The 12,708-nt window shown below is 39.9% G+C and overlaps 1 protein-coding gene across 1 annotated transcript in view; it reads right to left on the reverse strand.

The window, feature by feature from the left end:
* Positions 1-12,708, reverse strand: part of ERCC6 (ERCC excision repair 6, chromatin remodeling factor) — a 189,238-nt gene that overhangs the window by 80,861 nt on the left and 95,669 nt on the right. The window contains exons 8-9 of the mRNA XM_030203175.1: positions 11,368-11,538; positions 9,754-9,930 (exon numbers count right to left, since the gene is read on the reverse strand). Coding sequence (XP_030059035.1) covers positions 9,754-9,930; positions 11,368-11,538 — 348 coding nt within the window. The remainder of the gene's footprint in view (positions 1-9,753; positions 9,931-11,367; positions 11,539-12,708) is intronic.

Raw genomic sequence — 12,708 nt, forward strand, 5'->3', positions numbered from 1 at the left:
GGCCCACCCACTTTCCCTACAGGCCCGCCCATCCACATTCTTCCTCGCTGGCTGCCTTTTCTCCCCAGGCTCCGCTTCGCTGCATCGCTCTGCATTCTTCTTCTCGCCTGTCACGCTGCACGCAGCGCTGCCATTCACACAGGCAGCTGCGCTCCCCCCTACCGCGTCTATCCGGTCCTAACAGGAAGTGCATTAGAGGACCAGATGGACATGGCAAAGGGGAGCGCAGCTGCCTGTGTGAATGGCAGCGCTGCGTGCAGCGTGAAAGGCGAGAAGAAGAAGAATGCAAGGAAGCGGAGCCTGGGGAGAAGTGTGCATATCTACATTTTGGGCTCAGCCAAGGTACCGGGCAGGCAGCGGAGCAGAGGGAGAAATCAGTTGTATATTGTGGGAGGAGAGGGGGATAGGGACAAGAGATATGGGGTGGATAGTGAAGGAGAAATGTTGCTTGGAGGGGGAGGGAGAACACAGGGAGAAATGTTGGACACAGAGGTGAAGGGGAGGGAGAGATGGTAAATGAGGGTGGAGGGGAGGAAGGGAGAGAGAGAGACAAAGGGGTAGAGGGGGGCAAGAAAGGGAGAAATCTTGTATATGGGGGTGGAGGGGAGGGAGAGATGGTGTAGGAGAAGAGAGGGAGAAATGTTGGGCATGACAGTGGATGGGAGGAAGGGAGAGATGCTGTATGGGAGGAGGAGAAAGAGATATTGGACCTGGGGCACAAAGGAGGCGGAGACAGAGATGGTGGACAGTGGGACAGAGGCAGAAATGTTGGACATGGTGCAGGAAGGAAGAGAATGCTGCATGGGAGGGATGGGGAAGACAGATATTGGATCTGGGGTACAAGGGAGGGGGAAAGAAGGATGTGGACAATGGGAGAGAAGGGGAGATGTAGGACATGGGGTTGGATGAGAGGCAGAGGAGATTCATGGGAGAGAGGGAGATATTGGATCCAGGAGCAAATGAGAATGATGGAGAGATGCCAGACAATGGGAGTGAGGGAAGAGAGAGGGAGAAATGCTGGACCATGGGGGACAGGGGAGGAGAGAAGAGAAGAGCAGGGACAGGGAGATGTTGAGCTACGAGAGCAGGGAGGGAAGAAAGAGGGAGTAGATACTGAGCTAGAAGGGTGGATGGAGGAAGATGCTGGGAATGGTGGAACCATGTGGAAGAGGGTGGCAAGGAAATGGATGAGAGGATAGTGATTACAGAGGATAGAAATATAGTAATGGGGAGTAGATTAAAGATGAAAGGGAATGGCTGGAGGAGTGAGTTGGGTAATGGGAGAGGTAGTGGGTGAGAGAAGAAGATGACGATCTGATAGGCAGCTGTAAATTAAAAAGAATGAGAAAGAGAGTAAAATTTGAGTTGACGGAGAGGCAGAAAATAAAAAAAAAGAGGAAAGAGCTAAAAAGGAATGATCAGTATGTCAGAGGTAGATGTAGTGAGGGAATAGACAGTAGAGAGGAGAAAAGACAAATGGACAGCAGTCACTTGAAGGAGAATTAGTAGACGACAGACAGGAAATTAGAAGCAACATAATGGAAAAATAAAATGTCCAGATGTCAAAGGTAGAAAAAAGCATTTTATTTTGAATGTTTAAATGGAATATGCTAGCTTTGTGAAAAGTGCATAGCAAATGTCTTTGCATTGTGTTCAGTAGAAAGGAAATGCATTTTTGTTTTTATTTCTCCAGAGTTGTAGTACATGTTAAGTTTAACTTCTTGGGGTTCTCAATTCAATTTTTGTGTAAATATTTTTATTTCTAACTTGTGATCCCTTGTTCTGTTTTTGGTGAGGGTCTGTCAGTGTGATAGTTATGGCAGGTACAAAAATCAGAAGGGAGGCAGGGAAGAGAGGGGATTGGAGAGAGTACCCTCCTTTATTTTCTGACCTGGGCCAGAGCATGTCTAACACTGGCCCTTAACTCTTGCTTTACAGCTGGTGGGGCTCCCCAAGCATCCCAGCTGAGGACCTCCTTCAAAGGCAGTCAGAACTCCCTTCTACCAAGCTCTGCAGTTGGCAACAGCATCTTTGAGTTACTGACAACTAAGGATGCAAGGGGTGCCAGCTTCGGTCGCTTAGGGATGTTGCTACTGCCTGCCAAGCTTGGTAAAAGGAAGTTCTGGCCACTTTCAGAGGAAGTCTTCAGCTGACAGAGTTTGAGGATCCTCATTAGCTAAAGTATTTATATTTTGAGGTGAAGGTAGGGCGAGGCAGAGAAACTTTTGTGCCACCCACTTTGGGCTCAGGCCCACCCAAAATTGGTTTTCTGGCTACGTCACTGGAATGCCCTCTTTTAGTTTCACTCAGTGAAGAAGTGAATCTACAGTACTGTGAGCAGTATGCTGTTAAAACTTGATGACTGGGCCCTGATTGGACTGTGAGAAGAGAGAGAAAGAGCTCTTTGTTGAAACCCTGTAAAAACAGTTATATTTGATAACTGGTGAACAGCTATATGCCCTGATCTCACCAGGTACTTTCTAGGAACTGAACACGTTTAGTTAGTGTTATAATTGATCCATATTTCAGATACTTGTTATTGTTTGCTAATTGCACTATTTTGTTCCACTGTTTATCAATAGAAATCAAACAAAATAAAACATGGAAAAGAAAATAAGATGATACCTTTTTTATTGGACATAACTTAACCCTCCATTGCCTGCCACATTGAGCCTGCCATGAGTGGGAAAGCGTGGGGTACAAATGTAACAAAAATAAATAAAATAAAATAATACATTTCTTGATTAGCTTTTGAAGGTTGCCCTTCTTCATCAGATCGGAAATCATTTCCGATCTGACGAAGGGCAACCTTCGAAAGCTGATCAAGAAATGTATTAAGTTATGACCAATAAAAAAAGGTATCATCTTATTTTCTTTTCCATGTTTTATTTTGTTTGATTTCTATTGATAACCTTTAAGAGTGGACTAACACGGCTACCACACCATTCCACTGTTCGAAATTTTATAAGGCAATAAACAATATTTAGTTTATTGCCTCTCTATCTGGATTGATAAAGAATCCTGATGGTTTGTGTGTTGAGCCTGTGAGTGCTTTCTGGGAACTGTGGGACCACTGGGAGTGTGGCCCCTGTAACCTAGAAATCACTGGGGATAATATGAGAGTGGGAGACTCACCCAGAGGCGGTTGTGATCCAGGTGGTGGGAGGAGAGTGGGTGGGAGGTGGAGTGCAAGTGGACCTGTGCTGTGCTGGGGACAGACCCTCTAAGTGGCAGCGGGGTAACCCCAGGCGGGTGGCTAGGCATTTTGTGACACCACCACATAAAGTCAAGTTTTTAGAGGAAACATGATACATCGACTCGGGAAGTCTGTTCTAGTCAAACCGCATAGCAAGATTGAAAGAGCAGCGTGTAAAGTTGACAATGGGCACACAGAGAAACTACTTATGTTTGTATATAAGCACTCCATATGTAAGTGTCCAATCAATTGCCCATTTTAATTATCTATTCAGTAATCACACCATAGCGGATATGCGCTGGAGAATTATAGATTCAACAGTAAATGGGTGGGAGGGAGGTAATTTTGAGCAGATTCTTAATTATAAGGAACAAAACTGGATTTTCAAACTTAATTCAGTCGAACCTAATGGGCTGAATAGAGAGATAGAATGGATGTCTCTGATTTGACAAGTTCCTATGATTGGTTGGTGGAACCATGTAACCTCAGCTATAAAAACTGTAAGTTAGATGCTGCGACCATCTTGGCTGAAGGGTTAGAAGGACTAGATACTCACTTTTGATACATAAAGGTAACAGACCATAGAATGGATTTGTAATGAATGGTGTGACAGTCTTATTTTTTATCTATTTTTCCACTCTTATTTTTTATATTTTTCCACTGATCCATTATTTCTTTTCAGGGGCATACCTTGATAAAGCTGAGATAGCGAAACACGTGTCGGTATGCAGCCCCGATATCTAGCCTGACAAGATATAAAGATCAATTAGAAGATAAGTAAAAGATTTTACTATATATGAATACTATTTAAAGAAATTTATTCAAGAAAGTCAAAAAATAAGAAATGTGTAGAATGTATTCTTTATCATGACCAATGATGAGAAAGGTGGGAAATATTCACCGTATGAAAAAGTGATAACGGTGTACCGCCAATAAACGGAGTACCACCTCTGATGGTCTGAAGATACCTTATGTGTCTGAATATTTATATTTGTTACAATAATAATCAAAAATATATACAGTTTGTGTACAAGTATATAAGCACTATACTGGAACAGACCAAAGATCTATCAAACCCAAAAGTGGCTAATTCAACAATAGTCAATAGAGGTCACAAGTACACAGCAGAATCCCAAAAGAGTAAATATATTCCATGCTATTTATCCTAGGAATAAGCAATGAATTTTCCCCAGTTTACCTCGGTAATGGATTTTCTTCCAAGAACTTGTCAGGACAGAGTTGGGAGGCCCTGTTGTAAGCCTCCCCTATACCACAAATGTATTTTATTCATACTGTTCGGATGGAAAGCTCTGATCTTCAAATGCTGCATACAGGTCTGATTTTCAAGCTAGCCAACAGAGAAATAAACCTGGTTCTTAGACCAAATGTGTGTCATGAATACCCTGAAAACCAAACCTGGTTCAACCATTCTGTTAGACTCAAACTGTAAAATACCTAGCCTTATTTAATGGAGTTGAGAGAAGTTAATCAGAAAGGAGTCACACTCACCAGTGTCATTGTGTCTATATAAAATGAAAGGCCTCATGTACTAAAGTGCAAAATGACTTAGCAAAATTGCATTTTGTGTCAAAATTACTGTATAACACCTAAAACCATGCAAACATGCCAAATTTCAGGCATTTTGCAAAGGAGCACCTTTATTTGAAAAATAGTGCAAAGTCCACATCATGTGAAAGCTTATATAAATTGCAATTAATGAGCTGGGATGCAAAATCAAGCAAAGCAGCTCATTAATGGCAAAAACATGAAATTAAGAGTGGGAACAAGGCTTTGCAGGTCCATTTTTGTTATGTTTCTTACATCTTACAAAAAAACTGTCAATTTGTTCTCTTTGTGCAGCAGCAGCAGCAAAACGTGAAGGGCCCTAATGGCACAAATCAGAGGCCTCCCAACTCTCCTCCAAGAAGGCCGCCAATACCTGGTGTCTAGGATTCTGCCAAACCACTCAGTCTCAATGCAGGGGATAAATTAAAAAGGGTCCCATGGAATCTACATAGGAAGCGGCTCTCTAGCCCCTCTTCTAAATGAACCCAGTGCTAGAATGCTTCAAAATACCCCCTTTCATACACAAATCCTGCACTCTTTAGGCCCTAATCCTTAAAATTAGCTGACGGCTAACCTACTTCGGATTCCCAATTTATCCAAGGAGTCCAGTAGAAAACTGGAACAGAAGTGATTGCCATTCACGCCTGCCTCAGTGGCTCCCTGTAGTCAAGAGAGCTACAGACCCCTAGCAGTAGTCTTACTGCAGTCAGAGGCTGCCATTTTGCAACAGGAAGTAGCCAGAGCAAATATGAGAAAAGATCGCTTTTGCTGCCATCACACTCTGGATTACTTGAGCAAGCTGGTATCCCAAAGGGTGGAGGCAGCATGGCCAGCCTGTAGCTAATTTTATTTAAATAGCAGGACATCTTCAAAGTTTTAGCTCTGGGGGTATGTCAGAGGGCCGCTGGACTACCATGAAACTGAGGACCCCTCTGGGAGTCAAGATACTCTTAAGTACTCATTTACGCCTGGCATTAGGGCCAATTGGACCACTAGACACCAAGGATCAAAGGCCTCTTGGGGTAGGAGGAGGGTGACCTCCAATTTGGGTCATTATGGCGTTTTAATTCTCGTTGTTGCTTTGTTTTTGTTTTTTTAACATTAATTTTTTTTTTTTTAAGTTTCACATGTTGCCACAGGCAGGAACAAAGATCTTGTACATGAGGCATTTGCATCATGTAACTAAATTTTGCAAAAATGCATACTAAGCCACAAATATTTTCATGGGTTAGTACACAAGGCTCAAAAAGCCAGTACTGGCTGAATAGAGAATAACAAAAGTATCCTTCAGTAAGGAAAAGCACACCAGCAACTGATGTATTTTACTATAGGAAGAAAAAAAATACAAGACTGCATTGAAAGGTTGTAAAAAAAAAAAAAATGTTCTTGCTTAGAAACATTCATCTTTCATTAGTGGTAGTGGTTCTTGTACCTTGAATGTTTTCATTAATTTCAGTCTGATTGGTATCAATGTCTTCTGTTTCAGAAGGCTCTGATATTAAAATCGTATTATCCTTTGTGAAATCATTCTCCCTGGGGCAACTCCCTTTTATCAATGAATCAATGTGTCTAATCCTATGTGAGACTGAAGTCATATACAACTAATCTGGAGGAACTGGAGATCAAAAGGAAACTTAGCAGGGGCTTGTCAACACTGGAAGGTAGCAGACAATGAGTGAAGATTAGTGCCCACTGGAGACTATAAAAGTTAACAGAAGTAAAACCTCCTGATTGCAAAATAAATAAATAAATAAAAAGGTCAGCCTGGTCTTAAATGGAACATCTGGCTTAGTAATGGATCACTGCTACATAAAACAGGTATTAAAGGAACATAATGGGATATAATGGGTAACAAATCTTCAATGTACTTAAAAGGGAAAAAACAGCTATGATGAATATATGTTCCAAAAATGTTTTAAAAGTCAATTATTCAGTTTAGTAACCGCTACAAATTTAAATTCTTGGAAATAATATAAAACTAAACACAATTAATATTATGAAATAACCTAATTATCTTCAATAGAATAAAAGCAAATATATCAAATAAAGAAAGTTATTTACTAGTAGTGTACAATGGAGCTCACTTTCTAAAGGGAAAAACGTTTAAAACGTGGCATAAAACAGCATTTGGACGTTTTGCTTGCCAAAACGTTCAAATCGCTATTTTCAAAACCTACTGGGAAGATGTTAATCTATGCATTTTGTCTGCAGTGCGTCCAAATAACAAGTGAGTGTGTCAGGGGCGGGATTAGGGCATTCCTAACACATGGACATGCCATAATGGAACAAAACAAAAACGTCCAAGACTAAATCTAAGACTTTTCAGCTAGACCTGATTTAATATTGTGCACTAATATTGTGCACAAAAAAGTGCACTAAATGACCAGATGACCACTAGAAGAATAAAGGAATGACCCCCTCTTACTCCCCCCAGTGTTCACTGACCCCCTTCCATCCCCCCAAAATGTGAAAGAAACAGTACATATCAGCCTCTATGCCAGTGTCCAATGTTATGGCCATTCCTATTAGAGCAGCAAGCAGGTCCCTAGAGTTACCTAGTGATCGGTGCAGTGCACTGAGAGAAGGGGACATAGGCCCATAATCTACTCTAATTGTTACGCTTGTGGTGGAACCTACTGTACCCACATATAGGTGATACTTGCAGATATAAGGGCTACTGTAGTGGTGTATAGTTTTTGGTGAGTTTTGGAGGGCTCCCCATACAATATAAGGAGATAAAGGTGAAATGTTTTACCTGGGAGTTTTTATGTAAAGCTCACTGAAGGTCCCCTAGGATGCCACACTGCTCTGCTGGAATGTTTGTGTAGCCAGTCTACTAAGAATGCCGACTCCTCCTACATCCCAATGGCTTGATTTTGTGCATTTTTCCCTTGGGATTTTTTTCCCCCAAAATGGATCAGAAAGATAAACGCACAGAGCACAAAAACATCTAGCAAGTGGCCATTAAAAAAAATTAAAAAAAGACTTTTGCTGTTTTGAAAATTTCTATGTTCACTATTCGGATTCTGGATGTTTTGAGCGTCCAATATTGGACTTAGATGTCAAATAGAAAATGCCCCTCAAAGTCTGTCATAGGACTCCAAGGGATAAAATGGTGCATACCAACCATTAGTTAATTTTAATCTAACTTAGGGGTCCGGTAAGTGACCTGACTATTGAACATTACCATGCAAATTAGAATGGAAGAGGAAGGGATCAGCTCACACCTTGTTCAGTAGTGTTATATGAACGTCTCACATGTTTACCTCGTAATATGAGCTAGTGAGAGTCTTGAGAACTCCACGGGACATTGGCTCTTTTGTTCTCACCTTAATTATGCTTTGGGAAAAATCTCCAGGCCAGTGCAAAAACATACTATATTATGGAGCCTTTAGATACCCCTACCTTTTGATAATGGTATCATAAGAACATAAGAATAGCTATACTGGGTCAGACCAATGGCCATCTATCCCAGTATCCTGCATCCAACAGTGGCCAATCCAGATCACAAGTACCTGGCAGAAACCCAACTAGTAGCAACATTCCATGCTACCAATCCCACAGCAAGCAGTGGCTTCCCCATATCTGTCTCTATAACAGACTATGGACCTTTCCTCCAGGAACATGTACAAAACGTTTTTAAACCCAGGTACGCTAACCACTTTTACTACATCCTCTGGCAAAGAGTTCCAGAGCGTAACTATTTGTTGAGTGAAAAAATATTTCTTCCTATTTGTTTTATAAGTATTTCCATGTAACTTAATTGAAAGAGTAAAACATCAATTCACTTCTACTCATTCTACACCACTCAGGATTTTGTAGACCTCAATCTTATCTCCCCTCAGCCGTCTCTTTTCCAAGCTGAAGATACCTAACCTCTTTAGCCTTTCCTCATATGAGAGGCATTCCATCTTCTTTATCATTTTGGTCGCTCTTTGAACCTTTTCTAATTCCGCTATATCTTTTTTGCAATACAGCAACCAGAACTGAATGCAATACTCAAGGTTAGGTTGCACCATTGAGTGATAGAGACATTATAGTATTATCGGTCTTAATTATCATCCTTTTCCCAATAATTCCTAGCATCCTGATTGCTTTTTTGGTCGCTGCTGCACACTGATTTCAGAGTATTGTCTACGACGACACCTAGATCTTTTTCCTGAGTGCTGACCCCCAAGGTGGACCCTAGCATCAGGTAACTATGATTTGGATAATTCTTCCCAATGTGCATTCACACTGAATAAAGCTGATCAGAAGAGATCACAGAAAGATAAATACAGAATATAACTGTAATTAAAAGCTACAAGGTCCATCTATTCCAGTACTGTTCACTGAAAGGCTTAGGGACCTCCACTGGTCTTTGTCCAGTACATAGACTCCTTCCCACTTTCTCCTCAGACTTTTGCTGGCACACCTCCATAACAGTTATTTTATTTAATACAGCTCTTGGCAAATTTGAGCAGCACATTGAAAATGCCTGTCTCTTGTGTATTACCTCAAAACTCTCAGGTCATTAAAACTTTCTACTATATTGCTTTTTGCTCACAATTATATACGTTACTTCCTTAAATTTCAACACCTAAGATTTATGGTGTACACTTTGCATTATTTTGGTGGCCCTCTATTGTTTGGACTGTCTCTATTTATTTCTAGAGCAGCAGAAGCCAACATTTTCACTAATAAATTTGTACAAAGCTACTATTACTTTACTTTATCTGTTGGTTATAGATCTGCTTTTAGAAACCTGCATTTAAAATTTTAAAACTACTGGTTAGAAAGGCTTGAAGATATAGGTCACAGGAAATTTTACCTGAGAAGAGACAATAGATTTTCAGAATTTGTCAACACTAGGAAGACTCACCAACAACAAAAATTCATCAATATCATTCCTTACTATAATTTGTTGACAAACATACTAAGATGAGTGCAACAGAATTTAAAGTTTCAAGATTTACAATTAGTCCAGAAAGTAAAGTGAGACATGCATTTACCTGAACTGGGGATGCATTTGAGTATCCTCCCATGGTGATTGGGACAGAGAACTGCTCCATGAAAACTGGCAGTGTCCCCAACTTCCCCGGAAACACGAAGTCAAAAAGAGACCAAAGCTCCTTTAAATTATTTTGCATAGGAGAGCCAGTCAAGATGATTCGATGTGGTGTGCGAAACTAATATAAAAAACATTTTTTATTAGTTTGTTGATTATAAAAAAATATGTCAATCTCAATCTCACACAGAGAAACTATATCAGATTTTACATGCATTATCATTTTCCTCCTTCAGTTACTGCTTAGCTCAGGATTTCTGGGGATTTCTTCTTTTGATAACATTTTTCTAAAACATACAGTGACCTGTCTGTACTTGACATACAACAATGGCTATTTGGTTAGTAAAAAATAAACACACACCATTGAATTTATGCAACATTTCAAATGAGCATAAGAAAAGCTGCCTACACAGACATACAGAGCAGCAGATGCACATGACTTAAAGTTAAGACAGGGCTTCCCAAACCTGTCCTAAGTACCTCATAGCTAGTAATGACATTCATAATGAATATTTACATTGTATTGTATATTTACAATGTATTGTAAGCCACACTGAACCCGCAAATAGGTGGGAAAATGTGGGATACAAATGCAATAAATAAATAAATAAAAATAAATATGCATAAAATACATTTAAATAAAGTGGGACCCCAGTATATGCAATTTACCTCATGCATATTTATTGTGACTATTCTGAAAACTTGTCTTGCAGGGTCCCTAGGAAAGATTGGGGATGCCCCATGTTAAGAGTTGGCAGCACAGAGTTTTGGTTACAAACTAAATTCATGAATCTTGCATGCACAGAGCTAAAGTTACAGTACCAAGCTACAAATATACATAAAAAAGCAGTTTACCTGCAGTTTGCAAGGTTCTTGGTGTTCCATGTCTCCCTGGAGCTAGTCTGAGATATGCATGCTCTCACTGAAACTCACTTCCTTCACACCATTACTGTACACTGCTCTGATTTGTCTATGAAGTGTGGTATATCAAAATTTTAATAAACTAAACTAGAAGAAAGTCTGGAGTTATTTCTGCTTTTCAGGGGTATATGGCATTATATTTGAACAATATAGTCCCATACGAGTATAGAATGCATTTCCACTTGACTGGCTCACATCTTTTCAAGGATTTACGTATGCAATCATTTCATCATAAAGATATGTTCTTTTCCTGATAATTTCAGCCTAGCTGGCTTGGTCTAGTGGTTGATTGGCTTCTGTGTTATACAATCTACCATGAACTGAAGTGCTACCTTTTCCAAGCAAACTTCACAGAACTTCTGTGGCTATTGTTCCAATGGACACCATTGTTCTTTCCACAGGGACACTGCATTAAAAGCATCATGTTTGCAAAGTACCTTAGGATTCTCTGCTATAAAACTCTGTTGCTCTGAAAATGCATACTTAAAATAATTATATGAAAAAAGAAATTCCAAAGACCAGTTTGTGCTGCTAACACTCATGTTTTACCGTAACCTGTTTAGATATTTTAAAATAAAGTCAGGATCTCTCGTGAGTTCTCAGCCCTTTTTGATCATTTATTGCATACGTAACATACTTGCTTGCTAGCGACTGTGATGCCAGCATGTGGGTTCCGGATTTTATGCCCCTCATCTAATATCACATAATGCCAGTCATAGTGCTGGAGATGGTCCTGCATCAGTCGGATGTAGGAATAGGAGGTAATCAGAATTCCAGAGCAGGCTCCAATTTCACGGATCAGCTTGACCTACCAACAACAGAAGTTTGATGTCAATGACAAGGAATCAAGAGATCAAAAGCTGTACGCTCAGCATCCAGCTAATGTACAGGGAAAGAATAATTTTAAAAGTTCCTGCAGGAGGATAAGGGCAAGGTGATAAGCAAGTATATTATAAGTGCAGAACAAGAAAAAAAAAAAAAAAAGATGTTCCGTTTCTACAGCTTCAGGAAATCTGTAATTACCAGTAAGAAAATGTTACATGGTACTGACACTTAGGGCATAGCTATCAATGTGGGCTACTGTTAAAACATGTCATTTTACCAATAACTTGTGCTATTTTAGCACAGGTCCCATTTTACGCAATGAGACCTAGTTACTAATAATGGGTTAGAGCAAAACAACACATCTTAATGGTAGCCCACTTTAATAGCATTCTCCCTTATTGTACTGCTGTTTAAAATGACCCTATAGAAATCTCCTGCTTGTGCTCTGAAAAATGTGCTTTATAATAATTAATTTTATACAAATCGGAGCAAAGTTTCTAAAGGATTTTTCATGCATATGTATGTCAGTATACAAGCGCAAAAGGCCTCTTATAAAATTACCTCAAGATGTGTAATTACATGCATACTTGCATGCACCTTTACAGTAGGTGTTTTCAGGGGAAGAGTTTGGGGAAAGTTGCAATTTATGGTCTAAAATTTACACTTGCTCAAAAGCAGGTGTAAATGTCAGTGACCTCAATCAAGATGCTACTTCTGCAGGATTTGCGCGAGCATTTTATAAAGACACATAGGCATATGAGTCTTGATAAAATAGGCTGCAAATAGGCGTTTTGTTTTTCCCCTTCACACAGAGTTGACTTTGTATAAAATTACACTCACATAGACACGTAGAACAAGTTTCCTAGATGCTGAAAACACTACCGTGCTAGGCTGACATGTAATACAGCTTTGGAAACATACTGAAAGATACAGGTAGAAAACAGAGGTCAATCATGGGAAAATGCAGACAGTTTAAAACTGAACAATTAGGGGAAATAAAGAACCAAAGAACATGCACTCCCCAGCCGGACTTGAACAACTCAGCAATCCGACCAATCCAAAATGTTTAACATAAAATGAACTAAAATGCTACACTGCCAACTGAGAGCTATAGTTACGAATATGTGCTATTGTTAACACATGTTATTTTACC

This window comes from Microcaecilia unicolor, chromosome 5, assembly GCF_901765095.1.
Source record: "Microcaecilia unicolor chromosome 5, aMicUni1.1, whole genome shotgun sequence".
Lineage (NCBI taxonomy): Eukaryota > Metazoa > Chordata > Amphibia > Gymnophiona > Siphonopidae > Microcaecilia > Microcaecilia unicolor.